Source organism: Corythoichthys intestinalis, chromosome 7 (assembly GCF_030265065.1).
Source record: "Corythoichthys intestinalis isolate RoL2023-P3 chromosome 7, ASM3026506v1, whole genome shotgun sequence".
Classification (NCBI taxonomy): Eukaryota; Metazoa; Chordata; class Actinopteri; order Syngnathiformes; family Syngnathidae; genus Corythoichthys; species Corythoichthys intestinalis.
The window spans coordinates 3,716,693-3,730,002 of NC_080401.1; the positions used below are offsets into that span (position 1 = coordinate 3,716,693).

Genomic DNA, 13,310 nt, shown 5'->3' on the forward strand with positions numbered 1-13,310 from the left:
GAGGGGTGCCAATACTTTTGGCAGTAGTGTATAGACCATGGAAAACCATAGATGTGATCGTTTTCATTTTATGGTGGAAATTATGTTTTCTCCGCTAGAGGGCACTCATGCTCTTTGGGCAGATGATGTTTCATTTATGTAAAATATTCGAGTCGGAATTTTATAATTATTGTGTATTCCTTTGGCCCTAAGTATGGGCATGTAATACATTATTGTGCAGTATAATGCCAGTTCATATAGGTGACATTGTGCTGGGGAAAAAATGTATTATTGTTGAAAAAAAAAATCACACATTGTTGGCAGTTAGTCGTTACTTGAGTATTCTTTTCAATTAATATTTTTTTACTTGTACTTGAGTCAACTTTTTCCATGTCTTACTTTTACTTGAGAAATATTATTTTGAAGTAACGCTATTCTTACTTGGGCAGGGGAGTGGCCTGGGAGTTATTGAAAGACCGGCCCACTTCATGGATGGTGTTGGAAGCCATCCAGCCTGTTTTTTACCTCCTTAATCTAAGTACATGTAAAGCTGAGACTTGGAATGGAACAACACTTCTTTATTCAGTGTGCTTCTCATCATATGTGCACACAACACATCATAGAGGGTTCTTATTAGTGTAATACCACACCCACAGGGAGTGCACAACTATGGCAACAGCAGTGTGACATAAATATGTTACACAGCCAGCAACACAAGTACCTGTACGTGAAGCTTGGTGAAAAAAAACACAGCATTTGTTTTGGACAATAATCATATAGTAAACAATAACCCTGAGCCCTTACGGTAATTAGTAAAACATTACAGAACTGTAACCTAGTTAAAGAACACATGTAGGACTTTGAATTTAAAATTTCTTAATGTTATTACAGTAAAAATGCATAGTTTTGAGTGTGTGAGTAGTCAGAGAGGTCTACTACTAATATTCCCCAACCTAGGCCAAACTTATTTAAAACTGTGGATTTAAAGTACCACAAAAATGAGAACTCTAACCTGATCGAAGTATGCATGGAGGACTTTTTTTTTTTTTTGTTAAACCTGTCCTGTCAGCTGTTTGACACTGAGAATGGAAGTCTAAGTGTCCGGTCGGTCTGAACAGTCTTAATTTATAGTTTTATAGTTATAGTTTTTTTCATTAGTAGAAAACCCCGGCGCCAGGGACAGCACAGGGCAGGACCACAACAAACTCCACCCAGCACCTGTGAAGCTGAAAGAAGAAGAGATTACACCCTTAGATGTGCGCTGAGGACCAGTGAAGGATGGAGGGCTTTTAAATTTTCTAAATTTTGCTAAAGTAAAAATGCATAGTTTTGGGTATGTGAGTATCTCGAGAGGTCCATTACTAATATTCACCACCCTTGTCCAGAATTATCATGAATTTTGGATTTACAGTACCACAAGAAAATGAGAACTGTAACCAGATCAAAATACACATTTATGACTTTTAATTCATTTTTCTAAATAGTGGGGTAAGTATGGGGGTAGTCAGAGAGGTCTAATACTAATGTATATATGTACTATAATATTAATATTCACCAACCTTGGCCAGAATGTATTCAAAATTGTGGATTTATAGTACCACAAAAGAGAACTGTTACCTACCATCTACTAAAACGACTCGTTGATCGGGGGAAACACATAAGATTGTACTGACGTGACTACGCACGTAACTCACATATAGATGGAGCGGTTTTAAGATAAGGCGACTTATTTTATGTTATATATTTTAGAATGCTAAGAGTGTTTCATGAGTTGGGAACATCGCGAGCACACGAGAGTCAACTGACTTGTCGGAAGTAATTTACCGTAATGCTTGGATTATGCGGTGCACAAAATTTAGGGTCCGCTCATTTGACCACGGGAACATGAACTTCCGCTGGCCTGTTTTACGACCCTACTTATTTCTCCCGACACTAGCCCACCGGGGAAATTCCTGGTATTCCGGTATGCCAGTCCGCGCCTGCTCCACGGTTGGACATTAAAAGCTGTAGCGTGAACTAATTTCTTCACATGCCAAATAGGGTCACAAGTAAAGTAATTAAACATTGTCCACCAAATAAAGCATGAAAAAATAATTTATATGTTGTATATTTGTCAAAATAATCGCGTTTCCGAAGTTCGAGCCTGAAAGGGGACGAACCCGGAAGTGATGCGTCACACCGGGAACAGCGTTGGCAGCTCCATACATACGGCCGCCAAACAAAGCCCTTCAAACAATGATTCAAACAGCGATATAAGCGATAGACCGAGCGCAAGGGAGGAGATTATTAGCGATAGACCGAGCGCAAGGGAGGAGATCCAACTTTTTGAATAGTTGGAGGAAGAAGAGGAGCTTGGAATTTTATGTTGGATCTAACATGTATTAGCCAGACGCTAATCTAATGTACCTAGACTACCTGACATGGAATGGATACAAGACCCATCGAGATTACAACATTGGTAAGATATAGGCTGTTATTATTTTTATAATGTGAAAATGCAGGCATTTGCACATAATGTTATGTTTTTGTCTATCTGATGACATTGTTAAAAAAAATAATAATCAGACTTCATGTTCATTTTGGCAGATCCGGCAGCTCTCGTGCATATAAAATAATAATACAAAAACGTTGGGGGGAAAGAAGGAGATGAATCGTTGTTATATCTTGACCGAGTGACCCACACGACACCTTTATTGGCTTTTACAACTTTACTCAACGTCTTGCCAAGTGACTCTGAACAACAACGTTTCTCTCTTCGTGAAGGAGTAAGGCACAAACAATAACACATCTAAATGACATGCGTACACTCTACTGGTGAACTCCCGTATTACAACTAAATAATATCCACTATATCACAGTCGCCGATGACTTTCTCCACTTTTTTGTGGCAACAATAAGAATGTCTAATGGGCTGAGGAAATGTAGTTTTTTTCACACAAGCGAACAGATTACAAAGCACCAATTCAGTGTTGTCCCGAGACTACATTTCCCATGATTCACTGCGTGGCCTGCGCGCTCGCTGATTCGCTGCCAGACATTAAAAGCAGCACTTGTCACCTGTCAGCGGCTCTCGCGAAGCGGCGAAACACAAACTAGAAGGCTATCTGCAACTTGACCGTGAATTACCGCGACGCCGACTCGCTTATGTGCACATCCACACCCCTTTCCCGATTGACAGTGGATTAACCGTTTCGGACAAGATCGTAGATGACGCACAATTTAAACACGCTTAACTTAGCGAACGCAACAACAACTATGATCGGGGATAGCCTCGGCTAACGTCGCTAGCTTATACTGTTCATTCCACAACAGTTGGCAGTTCTGCTTTGACAAAGTCATCAGTCATCTATCCAAAAATCACACTTACTTTTTGGCAAATCCTTGATCATAAGCAGACCGGTTAAGGAAGCAGGCATCTTCGAACTGTTTGCAGCAGAGAACACTACTCGATGATGGCGTGAAATTCATTCGCTTCGTGCGAACGAAAGATGTCCATTTACGTGCCCTGCTATCCTTTGGCCACTCATACAACTTTTCGTTTGAGTGAGAACAAAACATCGCCACACACCGCTGTGGCATCTTACCGAGAAGCAATGCAACAAACAATATTGTTCTATGGTGGACTTCCCTCGCACGTCTAGGTGTGACGTAATTTCCGAAGATTGCCGAAGAAAAGCATTTTCGTTGTCAAGGGCGTTGCTATGGGTTAAACAAAGAATCTGGAAGGGTTGCGTTAAAAAAAATAATGAAAATATGCTTATAATTGTTTAGCCTTTGATATTATTCAAAAACATGGTTGGCCAACCTTACTTCAAAGTTCCCCTTTAATGCCTAAGATCAGAGTGTGAAAAGGAAATCTTTGAAATAGTTCATCTTGGATTCCCACTTAAGGGTTAATCCTATTTAGGAAATTAATGTCTTAAGCCTGCCCGTGTCAGTTGTTCTATCCATTCAAAGCGTCTGGCCTTACTTATTGAGGCAACTGCAGAATGTCCCCCCCACCAGCGCAACCACCACCACCCCTCATACACCCACACACACCCGTATACAACCCCCCAACCCCCCACACACACACACCAAAAAGATTTCAATTCGAATGGAGTATTAAGGAATACAAAAAAACACTGTAAGGTCAAAGACTGGATGTACATTGTTTGTATTTTATTGGTGTTTTAAAATGAACATTTATAGAATTGGACAGTGATGTTGAGGTGGTCGAAATAATAAGAAATAATGGCATTTTGAATCGAATAGTTCACGCTAAAATTTAATCATTGCCAGACTAGATTGCAGCCATTTACTATGCCCACAGGCTGGAGATTTAGTAGCTGATTGGCAAATATATTGTGTTTGGAGGTAATGAAAGATAGCAGTTGACCGAAACCAATCTTATGATCCTATCCATCCCCATTTTCAAGCTCTCCTCCATAGATCTGAGAACCCGACAAAGGCTTAGGTTTTCTCTCAACATTGGTAGGGACGATATAACAGCATAACCTGCATGTACAATTTTTGCTGGGGACAGGACATTAATAAAACCTAACAGATTATTAAACGGAGGTCAGGGCTACATTTCTCACAAATATGAACCTAATTAATTGATAGGTGAAGGAATCTGACCTTCTAGCCAGATTGCCGGAATCACGCCAGCCGAACCGCTGGACCCGCACCAACAACCCGGGCCGGCAAAATTCAGACAACCCGGCTAAATGGCCAAACTCTGAGCGTTCACCTTATTCTTAACCCCTTCTACTGACTCTATTTTGAAAGCGGTAAAAAGGCTTTGCAACACAAGTTAACAATTTATTCATGTCAACAGCGATCAAACGGCAAGGCAAACAGCAAATAGGTCACCGACAGAAAGGCAATTCTGGATCCAGGGTCAGCAAAACAACGAGCACATCGTAATGTCCCCGAGAAACAGTGGCGGGTTAGGTTAACAGTGGGCGGGATGATGGTTGTGCCTGGGTGTTGTTTAGGATAATTCTTCTGTTTCAGTTTTGGGCGGTCAAGTTCGTGCATGACTGTTTGTTGCTGGGTCATGGTTAATGAGGCAACTGAGGTGGGACGTTCGGCCCGCCTTAACGTCTATCAAACTTAGAGTTGTTTCTGTTATTGGGTGTTGTGGTAATACAGGCTATCCCGCCATTTGTTCTGGACCGGCGTTGAAGAGCAGATTGCGAGATTTGGTGTTGCAGACGTGGGCTTGTAGATGTCTTGCCTATTACCTGGTAGTCAGCGTCAGTCTTGCTTGGTCAACTGTATGACGCACGCGTTGGGCTTCCGTAGTCAGAAGGCGTCATGTATCTCTTATGCAAATACAGGGTGTTCCAAAATGGTTGACCCCATTCTAAATGCCCATATTTCGGAAACTACTTGATGGATCTTGATGAAACTAAATACACTTTCTGTTGAAGGTCATGTTTTATTGGTTAAATATACAAAGAAAAGTACAAATATTTGTTGGTTCTATGACAGATTTTCATAAATATTGAATATGAGCGCCACCTGTGACTCGGTAGCATGTCTTCGGTAACAGTTTCCAGTGCAGCTGCAATTCTCTGTTTTGTTGTTTAGTTGGTGCCTTCTTTGCAAAATTTGTGAAGAAGGCACGCTGCACTGTCTTCGGTGACTGAGTCCAAGCATACTCTAACACGCAAAATGCCTTTTCTTTTGAAGTGAACGGCATTTCTTAACCTGAAAAGATAGAAATGCCAAACGTTACGCGCAAAAACTTGAAACGTTTCTACACAAGCTGTGAAAATTTGAGGTTATTCCAACGAAAATTGTCAAAATTATTGGCCTACGAAGTGGGGTCAAACATTTTGGAACACCCTGTATATTCTGTTTGTTTTCCGTAAACTATGATATAAATGCTATTTATTTTATATTGGGTACATTAGAGTAATGCAGTGCTTCTCAATTATTTTCTGTCACGCCCCCCCAAGGAAGACGTAAATGTTTCGCGCCCCCCCAAACTCTCTGCCGCCACTGTAAATAGTATCATTTGTCTATAAAATTACTATTATAAATACGCATCTGCCTAACATTGTGTCCTTTTTTTCTAATAAAGAAAAAAAGTAACATAGATCAACTTATAATAAAGTATAACTTTATTATAAACATTGTTTTGTTTGTAACAGAGAGGACTTGATGTGCATCAATTTGCCAGAATTAAAAAAAAAAAATTTACATCCAAACTAAAAAATACACTCAAGGTACATTTTTGACCATTTGATACAGAAAAATAAAATGTAATAAAATCAGTAAATAATACCAAATTAAAATTGATTAGAAACATTCACTCATGAGGACAATGTGCCAAAAAATTTGACCGAAAAAACAAATCTGAATAAAAGGGGGGAAAAAAGTGTCCTTGGACAGGACAGTTTTTATTTTTGCTGCTCACAGTATTTACCTCCTTTGCAATGATGTGGAGTTATTTTTCAGTTAGCATGCTAACAATGCTCACTGGCTTACTGATATAACACTGACAAAGCAGGACGATTGTTGACAATATTCGGCACGTTTTCACTGAAAAAAATCAAGCGGCTTAACAATGAGATTGGGGTCTAATGTCTTTAAGTGGCGTCTTAATTGATTTGGCTTCTTGCTGTCTGCTATAATTATTTTTAGACACAGTAAACAGTAGTCTTTCATCATCACCCACTGTATTAAAAGTCAAAGCTAAGAGGCAAACGGCACGAAAAAAGCGCATTCACGGCGGCCGAGGTAGAACCGTAGGTGAGGGCAGTCGTCGTGACGATCTCAAGCTGAAAATGGCACTTCTCGGGCGGCGACGTGAGAACCGGTGTAGGTTCACTATCCTCTTCCCCTCTAGACCTACACCGGACAAGACAGTGGGTCGCTGCGTGAGTGAGCCCGGTCGGAAAACGGCTTTCGAAAACGGCGGTGGCACACTGCTCTTCATATCTGTTGTCTGTGTGTGCTGAGTGCTCTTCCTTAGTTCAAAAATACTGCGCGCACTCTGAAAATGAGAGCGCCACTGCCACCTACTGAGTGGATGTGCAAGTACACTTTATTCCAGTACGGCAAAAAAAAAAAAAACACATAAAACATGTTCCCCGAGGTCACATGCGCCCCCCCTGGCATTGCTCTGCGCCCCCCCAGGGGGGCGCGCCCCACTATTTGAGAAGTACTGGAGTAATGCAACCAGTCAAACAGTAAATACGAGAAAATATACTATTCCCTTTATAGGCTAAATGATAAAATAATGTATATATACATATATTAACTGTCATGTGTATTGGTTCAGGTGATACAACATTTGATTCAAACCTTTGTTTTCAAAAACTACAAAAGAAAAATTTTGAAGTCCAAATCCTTTTATATTAAAAAAAAAAAAAAAAACGGGGAGCTTTCCAAGAATGGGTCCACTTCTGTGGGACACTGGACCACCCCTAGACTCAAACTAAAGTATTGTAATATACTGTAAAAGTGATTGGGGAAAAAATCATGAAAAAAGCTGAGATATCCAAGGACCAATCTACATCTAGGGCCTCCTAGACTACCCCAAGACTTGAAGCAAAGTACTCATGATATTCTGATGTGTGATTTCATTTCACAGATTTTTTCCCCCATGTCAGTTCATGTTCATGTCAGTTTCCGTCTGAAGTGGACCCATTCTTGGGTAGCTCCCATTTTCTATTTTTTTTTTTTTTTTTAATAAAGGGACTTGCTCTCTGAACACTGCGTTGCATTACCGTAATGCACATAATGCAAACAATGATCCAAATGAGGGACGGCCAGCTTGACTGACCGCAGTAGTTTTGCAGGTTAGCAAGTTCACATAGTTATGCTAAATCTGATGCAGGTTGGACTTTTAGCAGCAAAATTAGTAGTGTTTCCCTCACCCCCACAACATTGACGTCTTTTTACATTACATACAGTGGCCGAAAAAACCCACTAATATCCCTCCTCTTGGATGGAGGCGGAGGAGGCGGCATTTTGTCTACATGAATCTGTCGGGGCTTTGTGAGTGTGCGTGAGTGCGGGAGGTGGGGGTGGGGGGGGGGCAATTCATCAACCAATGTGAGGGTAAAAAACGGACCGGCACATTAGGCAAGTGAAAAGGGATAAATGTAAGTCTGAACACAATGAAAATAATTCATTTTAAAATGGAAGAGTCAATTCTTTCCCTACATCATTTGGGAAAACAATCTAAATTACCTGTATAACTGAAGTATTATAGATTGCAAATAAGGTTGCTTAAAAGTTGGAGGGGACAATTTGAGCATCCTGAAAAGTTGGTGGTGTTATGTCCCTAATGTCCCTCTAAGCCACTTATACGAATGCTTTTTTTTTTTTGTCTATAAAAAATATCAGTGCTCTTGTCATGAGAAAGAAGACAACAGTAAAGCCAATTCAACTTTACTTAACTTCTCTTTGGAGCCCGTTTTGTTTGCTATCTGTTAATTTGTGTAGTCACACACACATTGAGGACAGAATAATCATAAGGATCTCATATCGCCAATATTGTTATATGTTGGGCAGAAAGCAAGAATACCCACGCAGGCACTGGTGCAACATGTAAACTAACATAAAAGCCAAAGCCTGGGATCAAACCATTGACCTCTCTTTATTTATTTTATTTTTTGTAAGATGAAAATAAGTAGCCTGTTTATGTTAAGTGAGGTCCAGAAGAAACATGTTTGAAATATGAAGTCAAGTCCCATTTATTTACGTAGCCCTTTATCACAACAATGTCTCAAAGGGCTTCACCGGCCCACAGTTGACCGCTCATAATTTTTGGGTAAAGCTAAACACCCAACCCTCTGCATGTAAACAGGCTTGCAGCAGTTTGCACATCAGAGTGCATTTTATATCTGACATGCTTTATCCTAGATGTCCGTAGAGAATAGGAGTTGGAATCTCTTGGTGCCTCACAACACGATACGATTTGTGATAAAAAGCTCACGATAACGATGATCTCACAGTATGGCTTAACAACGATGATCGATACATTGGTCAGGAAATCATTCTACAAAATAACTCATAAACATAAAAATTCTTGCACTCTTGTCCTATGTGTGGCCGCATGAAATAATTTTATCTGTCACTGGCTCATCAAACTCGGAGGGCGGGCGTGAACTAGGCGGGGTTTGAGTTGAGCGAATCAAGCTACATGGCTCTGAGGTCAAGATAATGCTTCTTCCCAACATTATTTATTATTATCATTATTATTTATTTATTTCAATTTATATTTATTTATTTCAATTTATTTCATTTTTTATTTCCATTTTTTACTTTTTATGTATATTTTTCACTTTTTATTTATTCCAATTTATATTTATTTATTTTAATTTTTATTTAATTATCCATCCATCCTTTATCTTCCGCTTGCTCCGAGGTCGGGTCACGGGGGCAGCAGCTTTAACAGGGAAGCCCAGACTTCCCTCTCCCCAGCCACTTCAACCAGCTCCTCTGGCGGGATCCCAAGGCGTTCCCAGGCCAGCCGAGAGACATAGTCTCTCCAGCGTGTCCTGGGTCGTCCCCGGGGCCTCCCGCCGGTGGGACATGCCCGGAACACCTCTCCGGAGAGGCGTCCAGGAGGCATCTGAACCAGATGCCCGAGCCACCTCAGCTGGCTCCTCTCAACGCGGAGGAGTAGCGGCTCAACGCCGAGTCCCTCCCGGATGACCGAGCTTCTCACTCTATCTCTAAGGGAGAGCCCGGACACCCTCCGAAGGAAACTCATCTCGGCCGCTTGTATCCGGGATCTTGTTCTTTCGGTCACGACCCACAGGTCGTGACCATAGGTGAGCGTAGGAACGTAGATCGACTGGTAAATAAAGAGCTTTGCCTTTCGGCTCAGCTCCTTCTTCACCACTACGGACCGGTGCAGCGTCTGCATTACTGCATTACTGCCGATCCGCCTGTCGATCTCTCGCTCCCTCCTACCCTCACTCGTGAACAAGACCCCAAGATACTTGCACTCCTCCACTTGGGGCAGGATCTCATCCCCGACCCGGAGAGGGCACTCCAACCTTCTCCGACTGAGGACCATGGTCTCGGATTTGGAGGTGCTGATCTTCATCCCAACCGCTTCACACTCGGCCGCGAACCGTTCAAGTGAGAGTTGGAGGTCACGGCTTGATGAAGCCAACAGCAACACATCATCTGCAAAAAGCAGAGATTCAATGCTGAGGTCACCAAACCGGACCCCCTCAACGCTTCGGCTGCGCCTAGAAATTCTGTCCATAAAAGTTATGAACAGAATCGGTGACAAAGGGCAGCCTTGGCGGAGTCCAACCCTCACTGGGAACGAATTCGACTTACTGCCGGCAATGCGGACCAAACTCTGACACCGGTCGTACAAGGACCGAACAGCCCGTACCAAGGGGCTCGGTACCCCGTACTCCCGGAGCACCTCCCCACAGGACTCCCCGAGGCACACGGTCGAACGCCTTCTCCAGAGCCACAAAACACATGTAGACTGGTTGGGCGAACTCCCATGCACCCTCGAGGACCCTGCCAAGGGTGTAGAGCTGGTCCACTGTTCCACGGCCGGGACGAAAACCACACTGCTCCTCCTGAATCTGAGATTCGACGTCCCGACGGACCCTCCTCTCCAGCACCCCTAAATAGACTTTACCGGGGAGGCTGAGGAGTGTGATCCCTCTATAACTGGAACTTCTTAAAAAGGTGAACCACCACCCCGGTCTGCCAATCCAGAGGCACTGTCCCCGATGTCCACACGATGTTGTAGAGGCGTGTCAGCCACGACAGCCCTACAACATCCAGAGCCTTTAGGAACTCCGGGCGGATCTCATCTACCCCCGGGGCCTTGCCACCGAGGAGCTTTCCAACCGCCTCAGTGACTTCAACCCGAGAGATCGAAGAGCCCACCTCGGAGTCCCCAGACTCCACTTCCTCAAAGGAAGGTGTGTCGGTGGAATTGAGGAGGGCTTCGAAGTATTCTCCCCACCGACTCAAGACGTCCCAAGTCGAGGTCAGCAGTACACTATCTTCACTATACACAGTGTTAATGGTGCACTGCTTTCCTCTCGTCAGACGCCGGAAGGTGGACCAGAATTTTCTTGAAGCCATCTGGAAGTCGTTTTCCATGGCCTCGCCGAACTCCTCCCATGTCCGAGTTTTTGCCTCGGCGACCGCCGAAGCCACAGTCCGCTTCGCCAGCCGGTACCTGTCAGCTGCCTCCGGATTCCCACGAGCCAAAAAGGCCCGGTAGACCTCCTTCTTCAGCTTGATGGCATCCCTTACCGCTGGTGATTGCCTCCACGACAGGCACCAACTACCTTACGGCCACAGCTCCGATCGGCCGCCTCAACAATTGAGGTGCGGAACATGGCCCACTCGGACTCAATGTTGGACAAGTTCTGCCGGAGGTGGGTGTTGAAACTCTCTCTGACGGGATTCTGCCAGACGTTCCCAGCAGACCCTCACAATACTTTTGGGCCTGCCAGGTCTGGCCAGCATCTTCCCCCGCCATCGGAGCCAACACACCACCAGGTAGTGATCAGTTGACAGCTCTGCCCCTCTCTTCACCCGCATGTCCAAAACATGCGGCCGCAAGTCCAATGACACGATTACAAAGTCGATCATCGAACTGCGGCCTAGGATGTCCTGGTGCCAAGTGCACATATGGACACCCCTATGTTTGAACATGGTGTTCGTTATGGACAAGCCGTGACGAGCACAGAAGTCCAATAACAGAACACCACTCGGGTTCTGATCGGGGGGGGGGGGGGGGGCGTTCCTCCCAATCAGGCCCCTCCAGGTCTCACTGTCATTGCCCACGTGAGCGTTGAAGTCCCCCAGGAGAACGAGGGAGTCCCCAGAGGGGGCGCTCTCCAGCACACCCTCCAAGGACTCCAAAAAGGGCGGCCACTCTGAGCTGCTGTTTGGTGCATAAGCTCAAACAACAGTCAGAACCCGTCCCCCCACCAGAAGGCGGAGGGAGGCTACCCTCTCGTGTACCGGGGTAAACCCAAACGTACAGGGGCCAAGCCGGGGGGCAATAAGTATGCCCACACCTGCTCTACGTCTCTCACCGTGGGCAACTCCAGAGTGGAAGAGAGTCCATCCCCTCTCGAGAGGATTGATACCAGAACCCAAGCTGTGTGTGGAGGAGAGTCCGACTATATCTAGTCGGAACTTCTCTGCCTCACACACCAGCTCGGGCTCCTTCCCTGCCAGAGAGGTGACATTCCATGTCTCAAGAGTTAGCTTCTGCAGCTGGGGGTCGGACCACCAAGGCCCCCGCCTTTGGCTGCCGCCCAACTCTCTGCGCACCCGACTCCTTTGGCCCCTCCCACAGGTGGTGAGCCCTTTGGAAGGGGAACCCATGTTGCCTTTTTGGGCTGTGCCCGGCCGGGCCCCATGAGGACAGGCCCGGCCACCAGACGCTTGCCTTCTAGCCCCACCTCCAGGCCTGGCTCCAGGGGGGGCCCCGGTAATCCGAGTCTGGGCAAGGGAAACTCGAGTCCATTTATATTAATCATCATAAGGGGTCTTTTTGAGCCATACTTTGTCTGGCCCCTCACCTAGGGCCTGTTTGCCATGGGTGACCCTACCAGGGGCTTAAAGCCCCAGACAACATAGCTCCTAGGATCATTGAGACACGCAAACCCCTCCACCACGATAAGGTGATGACTCACGGAGGTTTTTTTTTTTTTTTTTTTAATTTAATTATTTCATTTTAATTTATTTATTTCAATTTATATTTCCATTTTTATTTATTTATTTCAACATTTATTTATTTATTCCAATATTTATATCAATTTTGATTTATTTATTTCAATATTTATTTATTTCGCTTTTTATTTATTTTATTCTTGCACTCTTGTTCCCCGTGTGGCCATATGAAATAATTTTATCTGTCATTGACACATCAAACTCGGTGGGCGGGCGTGAACTTGGTGGGGTTTGAGTTGAGTGAGTCAAGCGACATGGCTCTTGAGTCAAGCTAGTGCTCATTCCATGAGCTCTCTCTTGCGATAAACCGCTGTGTTTTGTGAGCCACGTGTTCAGGGTCCAAATTTCCTTAGTTAACGTGTTCTGCTAAGTCTAACATGTCCGTTATTAAATCCCGAGAAAGCTGATGCAAAACCTCAGTAATCGTTGCCATGTTGGGAAGGAGCATTATAGAATGGAATGGAAATTGAAATAAATAAATAAAAATTGAAATAAATAAAGTGAAAAATGTAAATAAAATTGAAATAAATATACATTGAAATAAATGCATAAATCAATATTGAAATAAATAAATATTGAAACAGAAGCATTTTAATGACTTTTATTCTTTATTTGTGTATTTATTTATTTACTTTTTGCACTCCTAATCCTCC

General features: G+C 43.8%; 1 protein-coding gene across 2 annotated transcripts in view; it reads left to right on the forward strand.

Annotated features, from left to right (window-relative positions):
• ghrhrb (growth hormone releasing hormone receptor b) overlaps positions 1-13,310 on the forward strand; it is a 111,685-nt gene that overhangs the window by 20,892 nt on the left and 77,483 nt on the right. Inside the window, exon 1 of one of the 2 annotated variants that reach the window (XM_057842325.1) lies at positions 2,299-2,437. The exons of the other annotated variant lie outside the window; for it this stretch is intronic. Coding sequence (XP_057698308.1) covers positions 2,405-2,437 — 33 coding nt within the window. The 5' untranslated portion in view covers positions 2,299-2,404. Of the gene's footprint in view, positions 1-2,298; positions 2,438-13,310 lie in introns of those variants that run through there. 2 annotated transcript variants of the gene reach the window in all.